Source organism: Glossina fuscipes, unplaced genomic scaffold, assembly GCF_014805625.2.
Source record: "Glossina fuscipes isolate IAEA_lab_2018 unplaced genomic scaffold, Yale_Gfus_2 43, whole genome shotgun sequence".
Lineage (NCBI taxonomy): Eukaryota > Metazoa > Arthropoda > Insecta > Diptera > Glossinidae > Glossina > Glossina fuscipes.
Genome location: NW_023998427.1, coordinates 1273015 through 1296892, shown reverse-complemented (window position 1 = coordinate 1296892; position 23878 = coordinate 1273015). Strand labels below are relative to the sequence as shown.

Sequence of the window (23878 nt, the reverse complement as noted above, 5' to 3'; positions counted from 1 at the left end):
CTTTGTCCATGCACTGGAATTTTGTTGTTGTTTTTCCCTTTTTGTTTTTTTTTATTATTTTTCTGTTTATTTTTTTTTTTTTTTTTTTGCTTTGTTATGTATTTATGAAATTTAGCCACATGATTGTATGCGTATAGACTTTAGTTCCGCTAAACACACATATACACATTGAAATGTCCATGAAAACGTATACCAGTAAAAATATATTTTATATGTCCAAACTCACCGCATGGCCTACAGAGCTTTTACTTCACCAGACTCTTATAAGGTCTTTGTTGAAGCACTGCTGAATAAACGGCACTGATATGGTTGCTTATGATGGGCGAGAGTGTTAAAGTGTTTGGAATGATTTATATTGCATTTATTAAAGGCTTCAATAGCCTTTTCATTACAAAATACTTTTACGTTGTCCTTACTTTTTTCAACTTTGCGGACATTTGCTGCGTGATGTTGGATTCGTTTCCTATAAAATTTTTCGAAAACATAATTTATGCTTCAAATATAATTAAATGTTGTAATTGAATAAACGTGTATACGCACGGAAAAGGAGCAAGCAGCATTCTAAGGTACCAATCGAGGTGCCTGTTCGATGCTACGAATTTTCTTTAATATATTTTTGTGTGTATTTATTTTGATCAGCGGACTCGATTGGCGAAAATGATAAAGTAAGTAAAGTAAGCAAAGCAAAGTATCAACGTACACAACAGTTAAATTTCGATGATTTTGACCTTTCTCTACATAAAATAACCGTTTTCCATTTAGCATTATTGAGTTATTAAGTGTACATAGACGCTGACAATGAAACGCTCAAAATTGTGCTTTCGATATTCATTACTTTTGTTGTTTGATTTGAAGAAATCTACTGCCGAAACGCGGCAAACACTTTTAGAAGCTTATCTCGATGATTTTGGCTTTACCGGCTTAAAAAAATTCAAAGTCAATGAACGAAAACCCAGTTGTCAGCCTCAACGAACGTTCGAACAGCTTAGCGGCTTAGATGAATCAAATGTTTCTAGACGTTTACATGCGATGGGAAAGATTCAAAAGGGTATAAAACGGCTTCCATACGAATTGACTGAAAATATCAGTTGGAACCATTTCAACATAGCGGGTTCATTGATTGTCAGGGAAAAAAACGAAAAGTTGTCTGTGGCATATTGCAACTGGCGATAAAAAGTGAGTACACTACGACAACTCCAGGCGCACAAAGTTGTGGGTTAGCCCAGGAGACCTATCCACATCGACACCGGAGCGAAGAGTATTTATGGCCACAGAGCTGTTAAACCAAATGAAACAATTATCGCAGCTTTCTGCCTACGTCAATTGTACAAATTGAAGGATGGATTGTCGCAAAAAAAAAAAAAACAACAATTGGGGTTAAAAAATGCAAAGTCATTCTCTTGCATGACACACACATTCGGCCACGCGTTGCAGAAATTTTCAAGGACAGGACCCAACAGACGTAGCGTTACCTGATTACCACATGTTCATATTGACGCAGCATAGTTTGACCGGAAATTCTTCGGGATTTGTGGTGGGGTCCGCTAGTCTCCTTCCCGCCTTAAGAAAGCGGATTGGTTCTTTCAACCTTACCTTACCTTAGGAGAAACGTAGAATTATCCTAAGTGTCTCATTCTTAACTATTAATCAATGATGTCCTGCATATTAGGGGAGATTAATTTCTCTCTGTCTCTCTTTCTCTGGTCATTGTAGGTGTAATTGTGAGCTATTTAGTTCGTCCAGGATCGCCTGCAAAATTCTATATGATATTTAATAAACAATAGATAGCAGACGCACTGACAGACAGGCGGACGGACAAACTTAGAAATGATTCAGAAAATGACTCCGAACCGTTAGGTATAATAGAAGGTGCGTCCATTCATCTTAAGCCCTCCTGAGTGGTACGTGCGTCCGTCCAAATTTAATATACCCTCTACCATAAGCGATGTACGGTATCAAGACGCTTCTTGTTTTTAAGTGAATCGTGAACTAAAATAATCAATTTAACGTAACCATCTTTCTTAATTGCTCTCAATCAGCCGAATAAAATAGACGTGATAGTGTGTGAGTTCGTTTCTCCGTTTGCTCGTATGTGCTCATACGCATTGAAAATTCATATAAATTAAAATACAGAATACAATCATAAGAATAAAATTTGAATTGTTTTTGTTTTTTTGTTTATTCGTCATATGCGCCACATATTTTTTTTGTAAATTGTGTAAATATTTCAAGAGTTGTCTCACGCAATCCTCTTATGAAAATAATTGAACGAAACTTAAGTGCGAGAGAAGGCTATCGTATGTCATCCATTCGGCTAAAGCTACTTATTAATTGGTATCGACCTCAATATATCATATGTATGTGAAGTTTTAATCATAAATTATGCTTCTCATTAACAACACTTTTGCAAGAGTTTGTATGCAAACGCACTCACTCAGCTTCACGTTCACTCGCACATTTATCTTTATACCCGATAAGGCAGCAAATGGCATTCTACACTTCTCTCACTCTAGAAGTATTCGAATTCTAAATAATTAATTATTTACTTTACGCGCATTTCAAAGAATTGCGAAAAAGTGAAACACATCTTGATCTAGAAAAATCTAATATTATTATGATTTTTTTTTACACCACTTATGTGGACCCTAATAGATGGTAGATTTTAGTAGGTTCCCTTTAGCGATGGACGAAAGTATACTTAAAATAAAAAAAAAAATCATACAATTATCATATGCGAATTGCATATTACATATTTACATGTGATATTTCTTAACGTTTTGGGCCGCATTCACAAATCACAGCTGTCTGTCGTCTTATCAATTACGAAACAAAACGATCATAGAGTGAGGCAAACAATTTAATGTTTTTTTGTTTATAACGGCATCAACGAAACGATGAACGATAAATAAAATAAAGACAAAAAAAATGTGTAAGTTGCGCACATGCTCCCCTGGTAAGTAGTGAAGTGACAAATACTTATTATTGCACCACAGGCAACTTGATGTTTGATTTCAGTTTCAGTCTGTTTATTAGCAATTGTTGTTGCTGCTAAACGTTCGCAAAACATTGTAACATACTTGCAATAATAATGTAAATGGTATAAGTCATTTTCGTTCTTTTAATGAATGTCTGTGTCTCTCTCTCTCTCTCTCTCTCTCTCTCTCTCTCTCTCTCTCTCCCTAAATTTGCTTATTTGTGTCACTTACAACTGTCAATTAGTGTCAAACTAGCAATTTTATTGTCATCGCACTGACAAGTATACTACTATACTATGTTGCTTTTACTGCTAGTGTCAATACTACTATGTGGTGTTGCATTACACTAAATGCCTCAAAGTGAGTGGTAAAATATTTGTATTTTTTACGCGTTTCCATGTCAAATAGCCAGACAAAAGTATTAAAAATGAATGATGATTAATTAGTCAGTCGATTTACAACTATTATGAAAGGATATCATAAACTTATTGTCTAATTTCCTTATGCCGCTTATCAAACTTATGATGTTTGCGATGACAGGTTAATAACGATTATAAAATTTATTTTTGCTTCTAATCTTCTGAAGCGTAACACTTAATTAACTCTACACTTTCTTCGTCCTATTTTTTCACTTAGACTCAATCTGTTGATTTTTTAGCGCTTCTTCACCTTTACTTTGCCTCTGCAACGCTAATGTTAATATCTTGTATATATTGTGTGCAAAGATATGGTTGAGCTTAACTTTACTTTTTGCTGATGATTTTCTGCTGCAATGAGATAAATTATTTCCTATCTCTCTCTCTCTTTTTCTTTTTTTCTCTCTTTCTCTCTCTCTCTCTCTCTCTCTCTCTCTCTCTCTCTCTCTGTCTCTCTCTCCGCATACTATTGGTTTCCCCGTGAAACTATGAATATAAGTTCATCGCAGGAACCCTATTATAATATCGTTGCGGTATTTCGTTTCATATCTAACATATCCGCGCCTTTCTCTTTACAGGCACACAAATTTTAACGTACAGAAAGTTGAGACAACTAAGAAAGCGGATGAACACTATCTTGAACACTATCTTACCTCAACTATATGAACATTGCGCTCTTCGATCGTAGTACTATCTACTTTCACACCATTCGAGCCTACTTTTGTAAAAGATGTTTATATAACTTTAATAAAATTGACATAAGTCACCGATTATTAATGAGAATAAGATTACGTTTTCCAATTGCTTTTATACGTTTCAAGAGCTCTATTTTCGAACGAATCTTTCTAATTTTCATTTTTGATCTATGAATTCGAATACATTCCATGATATGCAACACATCACCCAATTAATTCCTAGGATCAAAGCATATTGTTTTTGCGTTTTTACTCGCTTTGGACGGCTTCCATCGGTTGCTGTCCATTCGATCTATTGCCAGTTCAACTATGAAGTCTAGCGCTGCATCCATATCTCATATATTTTTACTTATCGCATGATAAATCCTTTTTATTGCGCCTAAAAAGCTCCAAAAAGCTCTTGTTCTCCGTGAAAAGTAAGCAAGCACGGTATCCACTTTGACTAAATATTTCTCATTAATAAATGTTTGTACAAAGTAGTAAACAGGCATTGCCTTTTCAGCATCATCACTTAAACAGTTTTAGGGAGGAAAATCATGGTCGAATTGCCATGAAATGTGAACACATTTTATTCGAAGATTGACGCTATTGAAATACGATATGAATTCGGCAATAGTGGTGAAATCTACATGTTATCCTACGACCTTGTTGAGTGTTATGTTATGTATGCATACACGCCAGTTTAGCAGCTCTACTAAAGGGCATTATCCAAGCGGGCAGACGAACAGATAGAAGTTTTTCTAATTTATTAAAGGAGAACTTATGCATGTTATGTTCTAATAGTTGCAAGCAGAATCACAAAGTTGGGGAGGGTACCGCCAACCGGTGGCGGTTATAAAAATAATAATGTCAGAATAAAAGCCTGCGCTAGAACGTCTTCGAGTCAATATTATCTTTTGTTAATTAATATCTTTAAAAATAGTTTTGAATCAGTTTCATTTAAACAATTTAAATATCATAAGCTTTATAACTTTTGCAAATTTTCTCAATAGAATAAGAATAATAGAATAGAATAGAATAATAGAATATCTTTTCTTTTGTCTCAAATAAATCATATTCGAAGTCATGTCAACTGAGTTCGAATGTGATCTTTAACCGATAGTTAACGCCAGTTAATTTCAAGCCGAGGTATAGAGGAAAAGAAGTTAACATACAAATTCCTCGTTCCTTCGGGACATAGCAGCTGTTCGATTAACGGCGTCAGCTTCAGTTAAATTAGATCTGCTGTAATCCGCATGGGGAAGCTCGTAAATTAAACCTGTCTGGTGATAGTCTCAGTGGAAAGAGTGAGATAACTGACCGAGACGATTGCATGCTTCACGGCTGGTTAACACGGAATCCACAATATTAGTCACTATCAAGTCGTAGGTTCTAGAGGAAAAGACGCTTCATTTTCGTTGTTTCGTCGTTATTATTGAATGGCCTTTGACCTAGTTAAGGGCTATACAGCTGCAACGAAACTGTACATATCAAATGGGCAAACTACTTTTGTTCCTTACTTCATTATAATGAAGTTGAAAAAGAAAAAAAAAAACGCTAAAGTGTATGACTTCTTGCATGTTCCAATAGAGAGGTCAATGCTAAGATTAGAACCACATATCCATATAGGAGCTCAAAGCCTAGAGAGTGCCTAAAACATAGTTATATAAAATTTTCCCCTGTGAAGAATTTTTTTTTCTTAATTTTACATTTCTTACTATTTGTTTAAGAGTCAAGGATTGAAAGATTGCATTACGCAGAACTGGCCACCATATTTATCCAACACGCGAAAGGAATACCTAGTGCTGCCTAGTGATTGAGACAAGACTTTAAGCAAAATTTTCACGCTAACAAACAAAAGATGCTACGTTCTATAGCAAAATCATAGGTGCTCTGAACGGATATAAGATTTTCAAACTTGAAATATTCTCGTCCCTAGCTCCTGAAGACTTTCCCTAAAACCCAAATATGGCAATGAACCGAAATACTTTTCAATCAAGCTCTCCACCGCAGCAAATTAATAAACATTAAACAGCATTTATATGACTTGCATATACAATACCTTCACGGCAGTGTCTACGCAGAACGCATACTCAGTGGCTCATGCTAAGGCCCAAAATGGTACAAACAAAATAGACATATATATATATATATTTTTTTTTTTTTTTCATTGCAACCGATTTTTTTTTGTATCCATCACAACCGTGTGTTGAAGCAAGATGAAGGCTTCAATAATTTTGCGTAGTTTACATATATATTTACATGTATATTTATATGAGTGCTTAACTTAAATGCGCAATAAAAAGGGGATCGCACACGAAATGGCGCTCTTTAAACATATTTTTATAAGACATCCACATATCAGAGCATAGGTATGTGCCTGTAATTTAAAGAGGAAACTAGAAATCAATATGTTGAGAAACTTGTGATAACCTCGGTGTTAAAATTCCCATACAATAGGCATATATATATATTCCTGATTACAAGTGTGTAGAAGAAACTTTTTCTGCGGAGATCCTTACCGCAAATTACCCCATTCAGGGCAGTTTTAGAGACTTTCACCATGACCATGACCGTAACGAGAGTAATTTGGTCCCATTTCTTTGTATAATTGCCACTACAAGAATAGATAAGGAATCGAAATAAATTTTATAGAAATCTATACAAGAAAAATAAAATGTCTAAAGCGATTGGTGGCATAATTCATGTTTGCTCCTTCAAGAGCCAGGATGCATATGGATTTCATTATATGTCGATAGCTAAACCCAAGTGGCTGTGTAACGCAAGGTCGTCATGAATGTAGGAACATTATAGCCTGAAATAGTCTACACTAACTCGCTTAATGCAGTCATTGATATAACTACTTTTCAGAATAAAGCGTTTTATGGGTATTGGTCGAAAGAGTGGGGAAGAGTGGTTTAATGACCTTCGTTCTTGGGCCAAGATACGCCGGTGAAACATATTTGGTTAAAATATTTCAAAAATTGTTATCTTTTTGTGGAATACGAGGAAACACGAGGAAACACGAACCGGCGGACCGTCGAGCTTAGATCGATTTAGAAAGTAGTACTGAATCGTTACGAAAGACAAAATTACTACCATTTTGATTGATTCTAGATCCGCGGAAAAATAATGCATTGTGGACCGTATGAACTCCGTGGCACTTAAGAATAACATATTTAAATAAGAATTGAATTGTTTTTCCTTTTTTTTTTTTTTTTTTCTTTCAAAATGGAAACGGGTTTCACTCGAATTTCATTGGAATTTTAATTTATGACATAATGCATGTACTTCGTACAGTACATCACTTTAATATACAATACAGACAAATACATAAAATTACACGCATGCATAAATATATTGTGTACATAAACTCAATAAAGACCCACACTCTTATATGCATAAAATTGATCAGGTTCTATGACCCCAACACCCATACAAACATATGTATGTATCGATAAATAAATGGTTGTTTTATTTAAAATAAAAAAATAAAAAAAAAAAATAGCAAAAACAAAAAAAAAAAAATGTGCGTTGGCATCGTTTTTATTTTATGTGTACTTAAGCTCACCGTACGATTGCGCAACATTGCTTTATCGCTAGCAAAATTGCTACCACATGAAAAGCAATAATTTATTAGATGCAAAAGCGTAATACATATATATACCATGAATAAAATATGGACAAAAAAATGCATACTCAATTCATTTGCACTTGTGTATATTTATCACCTTTGTGTCTTATTTGTTTGCTTTAAGTAGATTTCAGTTCTTTATGCGCTGTTAATTTGTTGCCGCATATATTGACAATGTCCTCGACCAATTGTGCAGTTTTCAAACTACTTCTAGCCTTTGCATATTACACGTCTTGTCTTCCAGCATATTCTTTTCGGCTTTCGCAAGGTCTATATATGGTAAGTAGTATATATTTAATTTTCAAATGCTATATGCTATATGCCGATAAGCATGAATGAATGATTGAAGACGTAACACCGACGTTAATAATTGCATTGTGCTAACAAATGTTGAGCCTTCATAAAGTCAAGATATTATGTATGCGACTCAATTCATGTTATCAGCAAGAAGTAAGAAAAGTGTATTAATTTTGGTAGCATTAGGTGCTTGCACATATTTTGATCATCGACATCTATTGTTCAAAACGATCGAAGTATCAATGCGCACAACGGTAAAATTCGATGATTTTGACCTTTCTTTACATGAAATAACAATTTTCCATTTAGTGTTATTGAGCTATTCAGTGTCGAGGGACGCTAATCATGGAACGCTCAAGATTCCATTATCCATTATTTCTGTTGCTTGAGTCGAAACGCGTCCATCATCTACTCCGTCCAGGACCAAAAGAGGTCGAAGACAACGAATTGTAAGAGTTGTTGGACTAAACTCTCAAAGAACTTTCGAGCAGCTTAACAGCGAATGAATCAAATTGCTAGACGTTAGCCTGCGACGGGAAAGATCCGAAAGGTGGGAAAGCAACATCGAGGTTTCATTTCTGGCCAGGCAAAAAAAGAAAAGTTTTCCCTGGAAAGTGGATCGGTTACGACAATACCAAGCGCAAAAGTCATAGGTTAGTCCAGAATAGTAGTTAATATCGACGCCGAAGCGGAATATTCGTGGCCATAAAGTTTTGTTGTGCATATGAAATCATGGATGAGATCAGTAACGCGTAGTACATTACGAGCTACTAAAAGCGAGTGCAACTATTTTTGCAGATGTCCGTTAACGTCAATTGAAAAAACTGAAGAATAATTTGTTGCAAAAAAGACCAGTAATAGCGGTTAACAGATGCAAAGCCAGCAGCTTGCATGACAATGCCCAGTCACACGTAGCCAGATTTGTCAAGGAGTTACTGTTCTGCCACGTCCGGCGTACTCATTAGATATGTCGCAGCATGGCTTCGAAATGCTGAAGAAGTGCAGAAATCAGTTACAAAATCTATATCGTTCTTTCGACACGGTCGATACCGTGCTGCCAGAAAGATGGGAAAAAGTTGCAAGAAAATGATGGAACATTTTTTGAATTTTTCTCAATAAATGCCTTTTTCTAGTGAAAAATTACCGGAATACGTACAAGCAATCTATTACATTTTTAACAAAATCCAATAATACCTATTCAAGGCCCTATAAAGCATATAGAATTTTACTGGCAGATATGTATCTGTCGGTTCGTGAATATTAATCTACTTGAAGCTTCATATATTTCGTACGACAAAAGTCCGGCTTTCGAAGACGAACTGTACAAGTATATCCTACTATGTGCAAAAGGACCATGTTCAGCTGATTAACACGCCCATGATTAAGCGAAACAATAATCGTTAGTTTCTGAAAAGATTTTCTAGCTCAAAAATGTAATGGAAAGTAATATTTCTTCAAACGGAATTAATTTAGTCTCAATTTTACCGCCAATAAAGGCCATGAAAACAATTTTCTTTTCTTTCTTAGACAAATTACAAAATTATTTGCGTTTCTCCTATCGTCGGATAGTGGTTACCTAAATTTGTCATCGACTGAGGACTCGCCGTTAATTAGTAGATTGCCCAATATTCCCATCCATTCGGAATTGATTCACCATCTTTGCCAAGACCTTTTTGTACCTAAAATGCGCAATGATAAAATTTTGTAGGATTGTCGAGTTGTACAGAGACGGTAACGAATCGTATGCTAAAGGAATTCAATTTTTATATTAAATATATATCCGGTACAATCTGGTGAGCGTAGTACGCGATGCCTTTTTTGTGTATGACAGATGCTAAGCTGCTTCTATTTTGTACGTAAGACTTCCTTTGTCGATGCTTAGCTTTTTTACTGTAATAGTCCAGAGTTAGCCGAATATTTAGGGCAACTCACCCAAGGTCCATTCGTATGAAAACATTCAGTCTTGAATAAAAATAGTAACCAATGTTAAGTGGTTTAATGTTAGTTACACAGTTGGTATGTTGCTATAATAAGGATAAATTAAAAGATTACAAAGACCTTATATGCTAGGGTTTCAGCATTTAATTCAACCCGAAAATGCAAAAATGTATGCGACAAATACATTCTCAACACGAACAATTGGTGACTCGGCTTTTCAGATAACGCATTCATAAAGTTTGTGATATGTCTCCGATCCGGAATAGATATATTTTAGATTACGAACATATTCACGTGCACAGTTGAACGTGTAATAATTATATAGGTATATAAACATAATGCGTTTAAACATTTTAACATTTCTTTCCAGATCTTAACATATTTCGGATTAGATTAACAATACGCAGCGACTTTCCTGTAATTTCGCAATCAATGATGAACTAAAAGATTTATCTAAATTTATTGCATTTCATGTCGGCAGCACATGCTTATAACGCATGGCAACGTGTCGCAGATAGTTATGCTAACTATATGTGATAAAAACCACAAATTATGAATTATGTGCGCAATCAGGTTTCAGAGAAATAAATTTAAAAAAAAGAAAAAAATTTATTCAAAATATCGTATCTTATCCGCCGCATATTTTTGACATCTCTCTACTGGACCACATGATTAGACCCAAAAAAAATGTTGAAGTTCTTCTTAAATGGATAAGTCAAGCTATATGCCCTTGGCCGGAACAAGTAATCATTGAAAAGTGCCAAGTCCGATGGGTAAAGGCGGATGGAGGAGCAGAAGCATGACGAGACGAAGCGTTTTCATAACGCAAGAGCACTGATTCGTAGTTCGTGCCTTATTCTGCCCGTTCTTCTAGCAATGCATTGTATTACAAAATGATCAAATATTCCCGCCGACGATCTCCATAGACTGTTTGACCCTATCTTAGCAATTCATAGGTAACAATTCCATTCTGGTCCTATCTAAAGCGTAGCGTTGTCTTCTCTTCACCGCAAATTGGCCATGCCGTCGGTGTTGATGCCATACTAAATGGAAAGCACAATTTTTTACGCTTGAAATGCTCGAAGTATCTCCATTTCTCGTCGCAATTGACAACTCGAGATAGGGAAATTGATGTTTCATTCCGGAAAAGCAAAATATCGCAATTGTCTCTCCGAAATTCCTATACATAGCGGTCGAGGCTTAAGAATGATAAAAGATTTTCTGACAATTCGTCGGTCTATCTTCTATTGATTTTCAATGTCGACCCGATGAATTTGTTAATACGCAATCAAGACAAGACGTGTTAAGGAAAAATGATTCGACTTTTACCCCAAAAAGTGATATCAAATTTGCGCTAAAAGGAATGAAAAATCTCAGTCATAAGCAGCCTTTGAAGAGATGGACAACAAACAGTGTAAAAGAATCCAAACGGATTAAACGCCTTTATTATTCCGACCGATGAGCATATATCTCAGAAAGTAATCTAAGTCGAAAAGAGAAATTTTGTTTTCATGAAAAGAACATAAGTTACAAGCAATCACAAACGTGCCAATTTTTAGTCATTTACTAAATAATAAAAAAATATCAAAACCACCACTTACCCTAATTACGGAAAGTGTAAATATAAAAATTCAAGTACTTTGTAAAACAAAAAAATTGGATATCAAAAGTATAGAAATACAAAAAAGGGCTTGGTAGAAGCGAGGGAAGCTTCGGGTGCGCTTTCATCCCCATATGTACTTAAAGTGCACCTTGAAGTAGACACCAGGAGGCAGAAATCGAAAGACAGCACAGCTTACCAGCTGCAATTCGATTGACACAAATATCCTATCGCACCGCTTGGGGAAGAATTCAAAATTTTCAGGTAAACATTTTTTGACGCGTGGCCAAGTCTTAAGAAAAACATTTTTCGGCTTTTAAAAAAATAAAATAAGAAAAGAAGACGAATCACTCACATATCCACTGAACTAGCTAACTTAGCAATGACGCGTACGTCCGTCTCTACAACCACCGATCCTCTTCAAGTGGCACTTAAGAGTAGTTCTAAAAATAATAGACTCAATAGTTCCATATTCAGGCAGACAGAGAAGTATTTTACAGACAAAACGTTGTAGAAAATGATGGAAAATATGTTGATTACTCATTTGACTGGTACTAAAATGTCTCAAGAGATGTCTTTTTGAAGTACAAAAATTATCAGAAAACATGCAAGCAACTATTTATTTATTTATTTATTTATTTTTTTTTGCAAAGCGAGTAGCGCGTAAAGATGGTGATGTATTTGGCGCCTGTACGACGTAACCTATAATAATAATAATAACAATAATAATAATGATAATATTTTTATGAGTATAATAATAGTGAGTCATGGAAATTTTTTTTCACATCACTGTATAAATTTGTAGAAAATTCTTATATGTATTGTATTAAACGCTCACGCAGCCCTAGAAACCTGATTGCGCAGTATCGTAATATAAGACAACTTCGTTCAAGTCTCAATAAATATTTTGGCAACTACTCGTTTTATACGTACAACAGTAAGGCCAACAACAAACGTTGTGAATTGTTATACATTTTGGCAACCATATCGGATGACTTCAGGTGTACAGGTACATGCACTAACTTATTTGCAGACACGAAATATACACATACATATATATATATATATATATATATATATATATATATATATACATACACATGTACATACACACACATATCACACACATACACAAATAAGGCGCATACTGATTGGGTTAGATTAATCGAGACCTCGTACCCGAGACACGGCAATACGTATACAATTGGTGTATAAATAAATCGTTCGTAATTGATTGATAAAAATCACAAGAGAGAAACCACATTTGAAAAACAAAACCAGGAGGTGAGGTTTATTAGCGTGTGCGCCCCGCTTATTGTAGCAAATGTTAATTTTCATTTAACCGACACCACAGAAAGAGGATCTATTAACTTTATTAACCTATACGAAAATAATGATAACATCTTGAGAGAATAACTTCAAGATGTCAAGCTTTGTCTTTCTTACTTTACTTAAGTGTACGTTTGAGTAAAATACAACTGCTTGTATGGAAGAAAGGTGTTCGATGATCGAATTCCACTAACGTTCAAGTATTTGCACTTAATTATTATTGAAATTTTATATCTATTGCTGCACATTATTAACTTGTTAGCTGTTTCAAAAGGGGGACGGACGCTTACGCCTGTGAAAATGTATATTCAACTGCGAATAATTTTATAAATTAACCGGAAATCCTTTCAATTGAAAGCTAGAAAAAAAAAAAAAAAAAAAAAAAGAAACTGGAACAAATGAATATCGTTATCTCTATTTGAAATTTCAATTTTGCATCATTTGCATTTGAGACAATTGTCGCTGGCGAATTCACGTATTTAATGTTTACACATGTGTACGCGCATATACGTTTGCATACATATATGTATTATTACATATCAGTGCAAAGAGTTGCTGTTAAACTGCATTTACTATTCTTGTTACAGCTGTGCTTCATTTCAATTCTCTATTGGCGTCAAGTCATTCATTCATTTATCTACAATCGGTTATTATGATAAATGAATAATGGAATATAGAAAGCAAAGAAAAACAAAAAAAAAAAAATTTAGGCTTAACACGCTTTAAGCAGATAGCTTCTATAAATTATTCTTAGACCCTTTAAGCGCTAGCAAGTCAAAATTTCAACTATAATAATTTCCATCCTCAATGTACTGCAAAGACTCATTTCAATTTTTAATTAATAGTATAACCCAAAGAAAATATCAGTTTCAGGCTACTCAACAAATTCATCCAATTCATGGAAATCAATGCCAGACCAAATTGTAATTCCTATATCCTACAACATATGAATTTTGTGCGGACATATAACATCCAAAATGACTAGAGATAGTAGAGTCGCACTTTTTGAGATATTTTGATGAAATTTGGTGGACTCGCGAACCTTGACACCGGATCGCTTTTCCGGCAAGTTCCTCTATAAGACTTTCATTTGAAAATTTATTGTATGAAAAAAAATCACAATTTTCAGAACTTCACGGCACTCTACATTCATACGATTAATTTGCATCAGATCAGGGGAAATCTTTTGAGCTAATCGTCACTACGAGAACTGAATCTTTATATGGGAAAAAGATCAAATTTTCAAAATTTTATGGCTTATAATAATTAAAATTGATCCCATCAGTAGATGTTTTGAACATCCACCCATATGAGGGCTTTGACGAAAAGTATACCTTTAGAGAAAAGTAACCTATGGTTTTTGGTGCATTATTACGAAAATGAATAAGCGACTATGTTAGGCAATGTCGTATAGGGTATCCAGTGGTTAACCTTGGTAGACTATAATGTTGTTATCTTTACGCTTTATGGTTTGCTATGATTGCTTATCTAAAGAAATCTACAAAACGAATCCGGTCGGGTTTCAAATTTGCCTCATGTAAGTCATCAAAGTGAATGTGCCTCACATCTTACATAAACTAATTCGGATGTTACCGAAGATTACAATTTAACGCGACTCTTCATATAGTCACTCGTTTTCAATGCACCAAAACTTTAGTACTAGGAAAATACATTTAACTCTCTCAATATACACCTCTGCACTGCAGGCATAAATTGTGCGCGAAGCCTTCTTATAGTTTAGGCAATTATTCTATCACCAAGAACTATTAAGACTAAATATTCACTCTTGATTTGAAAAATTCATTCATATATATGTATGTATATAAAGGCGAACGATTGAGGAATTTTGATTTCGTATCCGTTCGGAGAAGTATAAAATTTCGAAAACTAAAAACAGAGGAAGACTTTCAAAATTTGCTAATAATTAATTATATGATTGAGTGATAATGAGACGCCTTCAGACGAACTCTATTTATACGGATTTGAGTCTTTTCTGATTATAGAATAAATGCTATTTTCAAATCTGATATGTTCGAGATATGTTAGACAAGTTGAGACTTTCAATATAATCATGATAGTCCTCTCTTATAGTGGCTTACTAAGAAAGCCGTTGGAATATCTCGTGCAGTTTGATGCCATTAAAGCTTTTCTGCTTCATTTTCTTTAATGTTCTTTTGCGGTTAGGGGTAAATGTTTTGTCTAATTTAAGGTCTTTGTCGGACCGCATGTTTTATGCTTTTTTCAACCACAAAAAAAGTCGCAAGTAAGTATTTTATTATTCCTCTTTCTAGTGGCAAATATTTTTCTTTTTTGTGTTTTCTTCTTTTTTTTTTTTTTTTTTTTTGTATGTATATGCATATGTATATGTATATAAATAATGTAGAGTTTCTAAAAACGCAGACACGAAACATTACACACGTATACGTATGAGCAGACAAGCAAGCCCCCTTAACATAGAATGTATGTGTGTTTGTATTAGTTTAACTCGGCATATATGAATACAGGGAAGAGAAGAACACAAAGACGGTATGTGAAAGTAATTTTATTCAGCTTCCCTATTCTGTCGTGCTTACAGAAAGAGAGAGGGAGAGATAGAGAGAGAGAGAGCTGTGGTTCAACAGCAATTACTTGTTGGTCTTTAATGAGTAGTAAAAGCTAAAACATGATGTGTGTATAAGGTGATTGTCTAGCCAAAATAAAAAGGATAATCTTCTTTACTTTTTTGAAATGTATGCACAAATGTACATAAAAATACAAACACGAGCAGCACACGCACACACACGCACACACACACACACATACACACCCATCAATGAGAGATTAAGCAACCAGGCGGGGGACTAGGCAAAGAGCAAAAAAAAAAATCATGATTTATTGATTGAATTTTGTGGTCAATCGTAACAAAATAATAAAAAATCTTGTTTCTAAAAGTTGTCACATCCGCGAATGAATACTCGAAGATGCGAAATTGTTTAAAGCCTTCAGCACGATCGGTTATCGATGATCGATTCTCAAACTTAACTAGAGTCGAGAGTAAACAGGAAAATTTCCAGATTAAATTTGCTATTCTCGACAAATTTTTTCCCGTTGTTGTCGCAAGTTCAGAACAGAAAGACAAATTGAATGGAAATATACCGGATCAATGTCGTAATCGCTACAATTTTGAACTTAATTTCGTCAGAGTAAATGCGAAAAGTTTATTCTTATTTAACAAGATTTGGAGATCGTGATTAAAATTTAATTAGCTTAAGTGGCCAGACAAAGACAATCGAACCCGAATCGATTTCATTTCAATTCCGTTAAACGTATACATAGGTGATTGATCTCCGGGATCTCCGATACCAGAGCAAAAGAAAATAGAGCACAAGCGTATAACCATGAATCTTAATGCAGACGATCTCGTTGCATTTGGTAAACAACTTTTTTCTTTCATTTACAAAACAGAGAAACATCTGGTAGAGAAACTATAGAACCTTCACCAGCGCTACATTCTAAATCTATTTGACTCGCGCATGTCGGTTAGTCTGTCCTTATTATAATTTAGGACTCTCACAAACAAAAGTATTATTTAGTTAGAGACTACCGAGGGGAGGCGGTAACAAACTCAAGATCTAAAAAGCTAATTCTAAATGTTTTTATGAATCATGCATAACAATTAAGGGAGAACTTATCAGATCGCTTGAAAATTTCGCGCAAAAAAAAGCCCAGATAGACAATCCTTACTATAGCTACAACCGCGATTGTTGTTATCGAACTAGTTCGAACCATCAAATTTTCATTATTTTGGTAAAAGAATCGCGTTATCGAGCAACTTTTAACAAGTAGTGAGTTGATGGCGTCCGATAGTATATCAATTTTGCTTGATATCGAATATGAAATTTCTTATTGATCAGTGTTGCGGCGTTTCGTTGTGCGTACTAGTTCAATAAGGAGAAAAGTAAACCGACCGAACGGTCTAGCAACGGGCTATGGAACTGGAGATTGAATCCAAGAATGTTTAACTGAATAGTGACACTTCTAATTTTATAGACTATCCGTTAACCCCCCAATTATTGAACCCGGAAAAAGAGAGAAAGATGAAGACTGTCATGTTATTGGTAAAACAATCTTTGAAAGGTGAAGAAGCCGAGTCGCCAAACCGGTTGACATTGAAGTTTAAATCATACTTTTCGATGAAAGTTGCTTGCATTGCTTTGACTTTGCAAGTTGGGAGAAGTGAAAAGTGATTAACAATAGCGCCGAATAATCAATTCAAAGGTTAACCATTGAAAACGATAAGATTATTGTCGAGTGAGGTTAACCTCCCTGTACCTGCCTTCATACCTCTTTCATATATAATTGAAGATACACAAAGCTTGTAAAACGTTTTACAAAAGTCTCGGCTTTCTTATGCTGAGCAAATACATCGTAATACCGTAAAGGATTATTAATATTCAGCTCTAATTATTGAACGTAGCCTTTAGGGGGCCAAGACGGGCACAGCGAAATTAAAGCGACTGAAAAAGAGGCTAAACGCTACGCTATTAAAATAAAATATCATATGTTTAACGCAATTCGAGCATGGAGAAAATTGGTAAAATGCATGGCAAGCCGATATAAGAATGCCATTCGCATGATTTCCAAAAGAAAGCGCAAAAGACGCGAAGAGAAAGAAGACAGACGCTAGCCGAACCCGAAAAGCGTTGATAACATGTCAACACTTAAGATTCTGCAGGTGGCAAGAGTTCACAATGTGCTTTAACTTGTAACCAGCCATTTATTGAATTACATTGTGAGTCACAGTTTCCATTTAAATTGCTTTGTGATTAATGTCTCTCGCAGTGAACTAAAGATTAGCTTTAAAATGTAGTCAGTCATTCTGGGCACAGATTACTGAAAGGTTAATACTTCTCTTTTGCTTTTTATGATCCTATTAACCTAACGAAATTAAATTTAATGCCTTCAAGCGAATTATAGGCATTAAGTATTATATGGAAACCTTTGGAGCTATACGATCATGATGCATACATTTGTACTAAAAAGAATTTCATTTTAATTTCAAGTTTTTCTCTGCCTTCTTCTACAGAAAGATTTCCAAAATTTCAATGCATTTCATCTCAATAGATTACTTCTATTGTACTCCTTGCTCTAATCTAATATCGTCTATAATATGGTTGGATAAAGAGTTGATTCCCGTTCGCCTAAATGGCTAATGTTGAATATTTTCATTAGTTTTTTGTGTTTTCTTACGCCAATCAGCCAATCAAGTCAGTTTAACTTAATATTTCTCCTCCAGCAGCGATTTGATTAAAGTGTTACTTTGGATCATTTTTTGGACGCAAAACGTTACAACAGATAAAATAAATTATGATAAACCTCATGTATTCGTATTGTTAAGGATTCTCTTAAAATGAGCTTTTAATCTATTGTCTAATTGTGTTATTCACACATAACATTAAATATGCGCGTGCCTTGTGTTAAATTATCATAGATACGTCCGTATTATGTATGCTCATTAAGCAAATTGTGTTTCTTTTAGGGTTCATTTCATTTATGTTTTCTATACGCGTTTAGTGATTGGCTTTGTTACCAAATTACTGCTTAAACAAGTCCCCTTAATTTACTTAGCACTTTATTGTACTATATCTGCTTATATACTATGAAGAAATTTATACGACCTCCATACAAATTATTGTAATTAAAGCTAATAGTATTATGGTTAATCCTTTTATACTATGATTGTTGAATAACATGGAACTGTGAATTAATGAACGGGGAGACCAACACGCTTGATATTCGATATTTTGTAAATAATAAGATAAAATATTTCTTCTTATAATTCAAAAACATTGTTAAAATTTCCTTTGAACGAATTCGCAAATTTTCAAAAAATAATTCTTAGTCCTCGTAAAAGCGACCATCAGCCTAACACAAAAAGAGGAGCCATTCACTTCTTGTCACCAGAGAAATTTGTCTCTGTGAAAAGTAAGATAATCATTTATAGCCACCAGCGAAACTTGCTGCAAACCCAAAAAAAAAAAAAAAAAAACAAGCATATACATCATAGTTGGGCAAGGCCGACCTTTAGATACCCTGCACCAAAAAATTGCTCATCATCTTCATGCAAAGATACACTTTTCATGAAGGTCCGCATATTGAAGGATGCCCAAAACGTCACATGACGTGAGCCAAATTTAGAAAAATTAATTTTCTTCCCAAAAATTTTATAATTTTTCAAATTCGCTCATAAAAAACTAGAAAATACACTTTCTCCTCCTATAACAACCCCTCTATATATTAGGGTCTCAAAAATAGACCTACATAATCCAAATTGCTTTCCGTTTATTTTTGTGCTAATATGGATCAATTTTCATTATAAAAGAATAAAAATGAAATGAATGCTTTTCTGAAAAGGTTACTTTTCATGAGAAATTTTAAATGGAATGGAGTCGAAGAAATAGACCCATGTGGTTCAAGTTTGATCTACTTCATTTTTATGTCAAGTTACTGTCAAAAACCAATTTTCATCATAAAATATTGACACTTAGGCGCTTTCAGCATATAAAGGTTTACATTTCCTGGGTATCCCTAAATGCGGTGGTAACCAAAAACTTTACCAATATGGTCTAAATTCATTAAACTTGATTTCTGTTATAAATTAATTCTCACCATAAAATTTTAAGGATTTCATTTTTTCACCATATAAAAATTCAGTTTTCTTAATAACGAGTTCAGAAAATTACGCCAGACGGTCTAAAGTTTTCACACCAATTTAAAATATCAAACTGCGATTACTTTTGTCAAAAAAGTTTTGAAAAATTGAAATATTTCTTCCATATAACGACGTTTCAAAATGAACCCTTATATGGGGGTTGGTCGCAAAAGGGGACGAATCCAAACTATTTTTAACAGCGTTCTTTGCGTCCTGGGATGAAAACACGTCAGTGTAGTAAATTTCATCAAAATATCGTGAAAATTGGAACATGTAGGTTGAGCAAAAGAACACATGGACACACCTCAGACGAACAGATACACTGAACAAATGACGTTAAATCGATCGGTATAATAAAATGTGGATCCACCTTAATCGCCTCTGGGTGTTACGTATGTCCGCATTCTCACCATTTATGGTGCAGGGTGTAAATACTACTTTTAATGTTTTATTAAAAGGAGCATTTTATCGCGCCACGTTTCAAATACGAAGAAGTAAGAAGCAAAGTCATCCTAAACGTAGGATTAACTCATTTAGTTCGTTAGTAAAAAATGTGGCGCAAAATCAGACTGTGCCCACTATAAATAAATGAATGATTTTCGTTTTGTCGTTTCAGTTAGGCGACAAGCATATCCCCCTGGCAGACGTGATAGTAATCAAACGTACATAGAAATGGACTATGGCAAGCCTTTCATGAAAAACTCTATAAACTGACCGAGCATTAATCTCGTTCTACATTGTAGTACATTGCTTGTGTATTGAGTAAATATATATATATCGTTTATATAATATATATACAAAAATATTTATATATATATATATAGATATATATATATATATATTTTTTTTTTTTTTTCATATACCACATCACTAAGGAGATGTCTCTTATGCATCTGTACGACCGTGACGGTCAAAAAAAAGATGTAGGGAAGGAGAAAGGGAGGGAAGTGGTCGCAGCTTAGTTTTTGAGTCGAGTGGTTGATGGGCAAGTGTTGTGCCTTTTTCTGACACTGTAGTTACGAGCCCGAAAATGGTCTCATGCACTGAGTTTCGAACTTATCAACACCAACTTTGTGAACGCTATTCTTATCTAATCGATTACTCATGCGGGCAATGAGTGAAAGGATAAATCAATTTTGCGAATTTTTAATATTATGCGACTTTCTAGCGAATTTCGCGTTCGTCGAAATCTGCTAACATTTAGAGACATAAATGAAATGAATGAAATGAATGTGATGAAACGTATCGGATTTTCACGACCGATTACATGTTTGACGCGTCTAAATAATAACATAAATTCTAAAGAAAAAGTGTGAAGAGCATCATCAATTTTATATCATAAAGTGGTGTTAAGAAAAGAAGATTTTCATATAATTAACCCAATTACTGGTTTCATCATCATTATCATCTATGTATCTATTTGTTGCATGCATAATACGCACTTATCTGACAATGCAGCATATGCCTAATGATTGATTGTCGTCGTGAGTGTGTTCAGCGGTTGGCGGGCTGGTTGATAATCGATACATTTTAAATTGCCCGCAGGTATATGAAACTTAATAAAATACTATATATATATATATATATATATATATGTTTTACAGTAATGAAGGCATTCACTCACCTGAGAAAATTTGACGATGATGGTAACCAACTACTGGCGTTGCTGGTGTCGGAGTTGCGGAATTTATACAAACGATTGGAGCTTTTACTAGGTGGCGATGATAATGATACTAACGATGACGATGATGTTGATGCTGAAATTGATTTGATTCTAAAATCTGTTGACGATGACGATGAGATGAATGAAGGATTTGCAAGTGCTGTTGTTATTGTTGTAGTTGTGATGGTTTGAAACGATGTGCTAGAAATATTGTTACAGATGTTAGTGGTGGTCGCTGCACAGACACTGGGAGTATGCTTGACCACATTCTCTTTGGCAGTTATTTGTGATGTTAATGCCTTTAAGGCCTGTTGTTGTGGCAGCAATTTTATGTGCAGCGTTTGCGGTTGTTGCAATTGCTTGCGTTGATATGTATATAATGGCAGTCTGGAAATTCGTGTAACATCAGTGGAGAATGTTTGGAATGACGATGATGATGACGATGACGATGACGTTAATGTTGATAATGATTTCGATGGTGAACTGCAACAACTGCTCCTTGATATATTTATATTACTTTCTAATGCATTTATAGGTTGCGTATGTTGTATGCCTAGACGTCCGGTGGTTATAACATTTCCGTTGTTAATTCTATTCAGTTCGCAATTGCCATTACTGCCATTGTTATTGTTGTTGTTCGTATCATTGCTCTGATTCGCATCAGTGCAGATTTTCTGATTGAATTGTAATTCATAATGATTTTGTTGCACTTGCTCTACACTACGATTTAATTGCTGTTGTTCATTTTGTTGTTGTTGTTGTTTTTGCTGTTGTTGGTCTACAATATATTGATTTTGATGTTGCTGTTGCTGCTGCTTCTTCTCTGCTATGTCTTGCCTGCTATGGTAAGTGTACTCACACTGTTGCTGGTAACTTCGATAATCGCAAAGCGTTGATGAACTTTGCGAGTAATTTGAATAATTTGGTTGTGTTGTCTGACTGTTTCTATTAATGCCAGCAATGTTACTGCTTGTGCCAATACCGAGTGATAGGGGTGTATAAGTAGCGGTAGATTGTGAATGATGATGAGGTTGATGATGATGAAGATGATGGTGTTGGGAGGCAGTAGATGTGGCTCCCAATCTTGAACTCGGCGATGATCTTAAATCGTTAAGCATCATATCCAAGTCGGTAGCCAGAGAGCTGAGAAGCTGTCATTTAAAAAGATAAGAAAAATTCATTTACTTTCTATCATAAAATTATACAGCAAAAGTATACTTTGTATTATATTACAGCGATCAACTATATATATATAAAGTGTTTCCTCGATTAACTACCGAGCTGAAGAGAAGCACGAATTTAAATCGAAATAATTAATAGTTCATTACTTCATCTTCGATAATATCATTCAGCCTACAAGAATAATTCAGAGTTTTTTTCGGATTGCCGAACAAAAGACCGAGACTGAGCTATGTGAAATACAATGGAACAATTCGTTTTGACAAAATAGTTTTTTTTTCAATTCAGTTCATCATTTCTAATATAGGTGAAGCTATATATGCACATAATCGATCTGTCAAAGCAGTGACTTTCCTCGCATCTACATACGAGATGCATGGCATTAGCTCAGAATTATTAAACAAAGGAAAAAGCAAAAGTTATACAAAAATCAACTTTATTTCGGAAAGCAGTCGCATTAAATGTTTACATTTCAAGCGGCTTTAATAAAGTGTATAGATATAATTTAGGAAAAGGAGATAAAAATCGAAGCAACGACATCACCAGAAAGAAAAGATTATAGGCTGAAACAATCGTGACTTAACCTTTCCGATCTTTCACTTCTGCTGCTTCTATAGTCTGTTCTTGCTGCTGATGTCGTTGATTTCTCAGTTTTCTCCTTTTCCGAATTATCCCCTCTAATAGCCTAAGTATATCAACAAATGTATATAAATATAGATAAATATATAAAAATGACTGGATATGTTTTTAAAGTAAAACCGATTAACGAAAAGTAAGCTTTGGCGATTTAAGTCCCCTGAAAATGTCAACATTGGTAAGTGCCACTAGTGTTCGATTATACACCTTATCCAAGTTGCTTGTTAACTCTTCGATCTTTTTCATGTTTCGCTCTTTGTTGTTTCTGCGTTGATTCATTGCCTTAAGGATATTAACTTCGAGTTTATCAATATTTTGCGTATGCTGGAACTCTAATGCCTTCACATTTTTCAAAAGTTGCTCACGATCTTTCAATGTCGTGACATCGATACTAGCGATTTTTTCCAATTCTTTCGCGAGTTTATGATCTAACTGCTCCTCAGTTTCCGGTGCGATAGATACTCGCTTTTTAGACGTTAGACGCTTTGATTGAGATTTTTGATTTTGGGCATGTTGTTCTTCTGCGTATTCGTCACGGCCAGAGATAAGTTCCGGTTTCAAGATACCGCGTCTTTCAATACTTTGGTCGGAGAATCCATGCTCCAATTTTATTTGATCCAAAAATTTCAAATCTTCAGCGTACCGCTTTTGAAGGGTTTCGTTAGATTTTTCAAATGCCAGGAACTCCGAGCTGGCATTTGCTTTCCACGCTTCTAAAAATTGCAAATTTTCCGAATCTTTTCTTTCAATATCTTGAACAGAGCTTTGCAATCTTTGGTATATAATATTAGCTTTATTTTCAGCAGGCGACAAATCGAACGTTTTCATTGTTTTTTTTTTTTTTTT

The 23878-nt window shown here is 34.7% G+C and overlaps 1 protein-coding gene across 1 annotated transcript in view; it reads right to left on the bottom strand.

Moving 5' to 3' along the window:
• Positions 1-261: 261 nt before the first annotated feature.
• Positions 262-23878, bottom strand: part of LOC119637190 (uncharacterized protein DDB_G0283357-like) — an 82543-nt gene continuing 58926 nt past the window's right edge. Inside the window, exons 4-5 of the mRNA XM_038033045.1 lie at positions 21179-22368; positions 262-463 (exon numbers count right to left, since the gene is read on the bottom strand). Of these exons, the coding sequence (XP_037888973.1) occupies positions 262-463; positions 21179-22368 (1392 nt within the window). The remainder of the gene's footprint in view (positions 464-21178; positions 22369-23878) is intronic.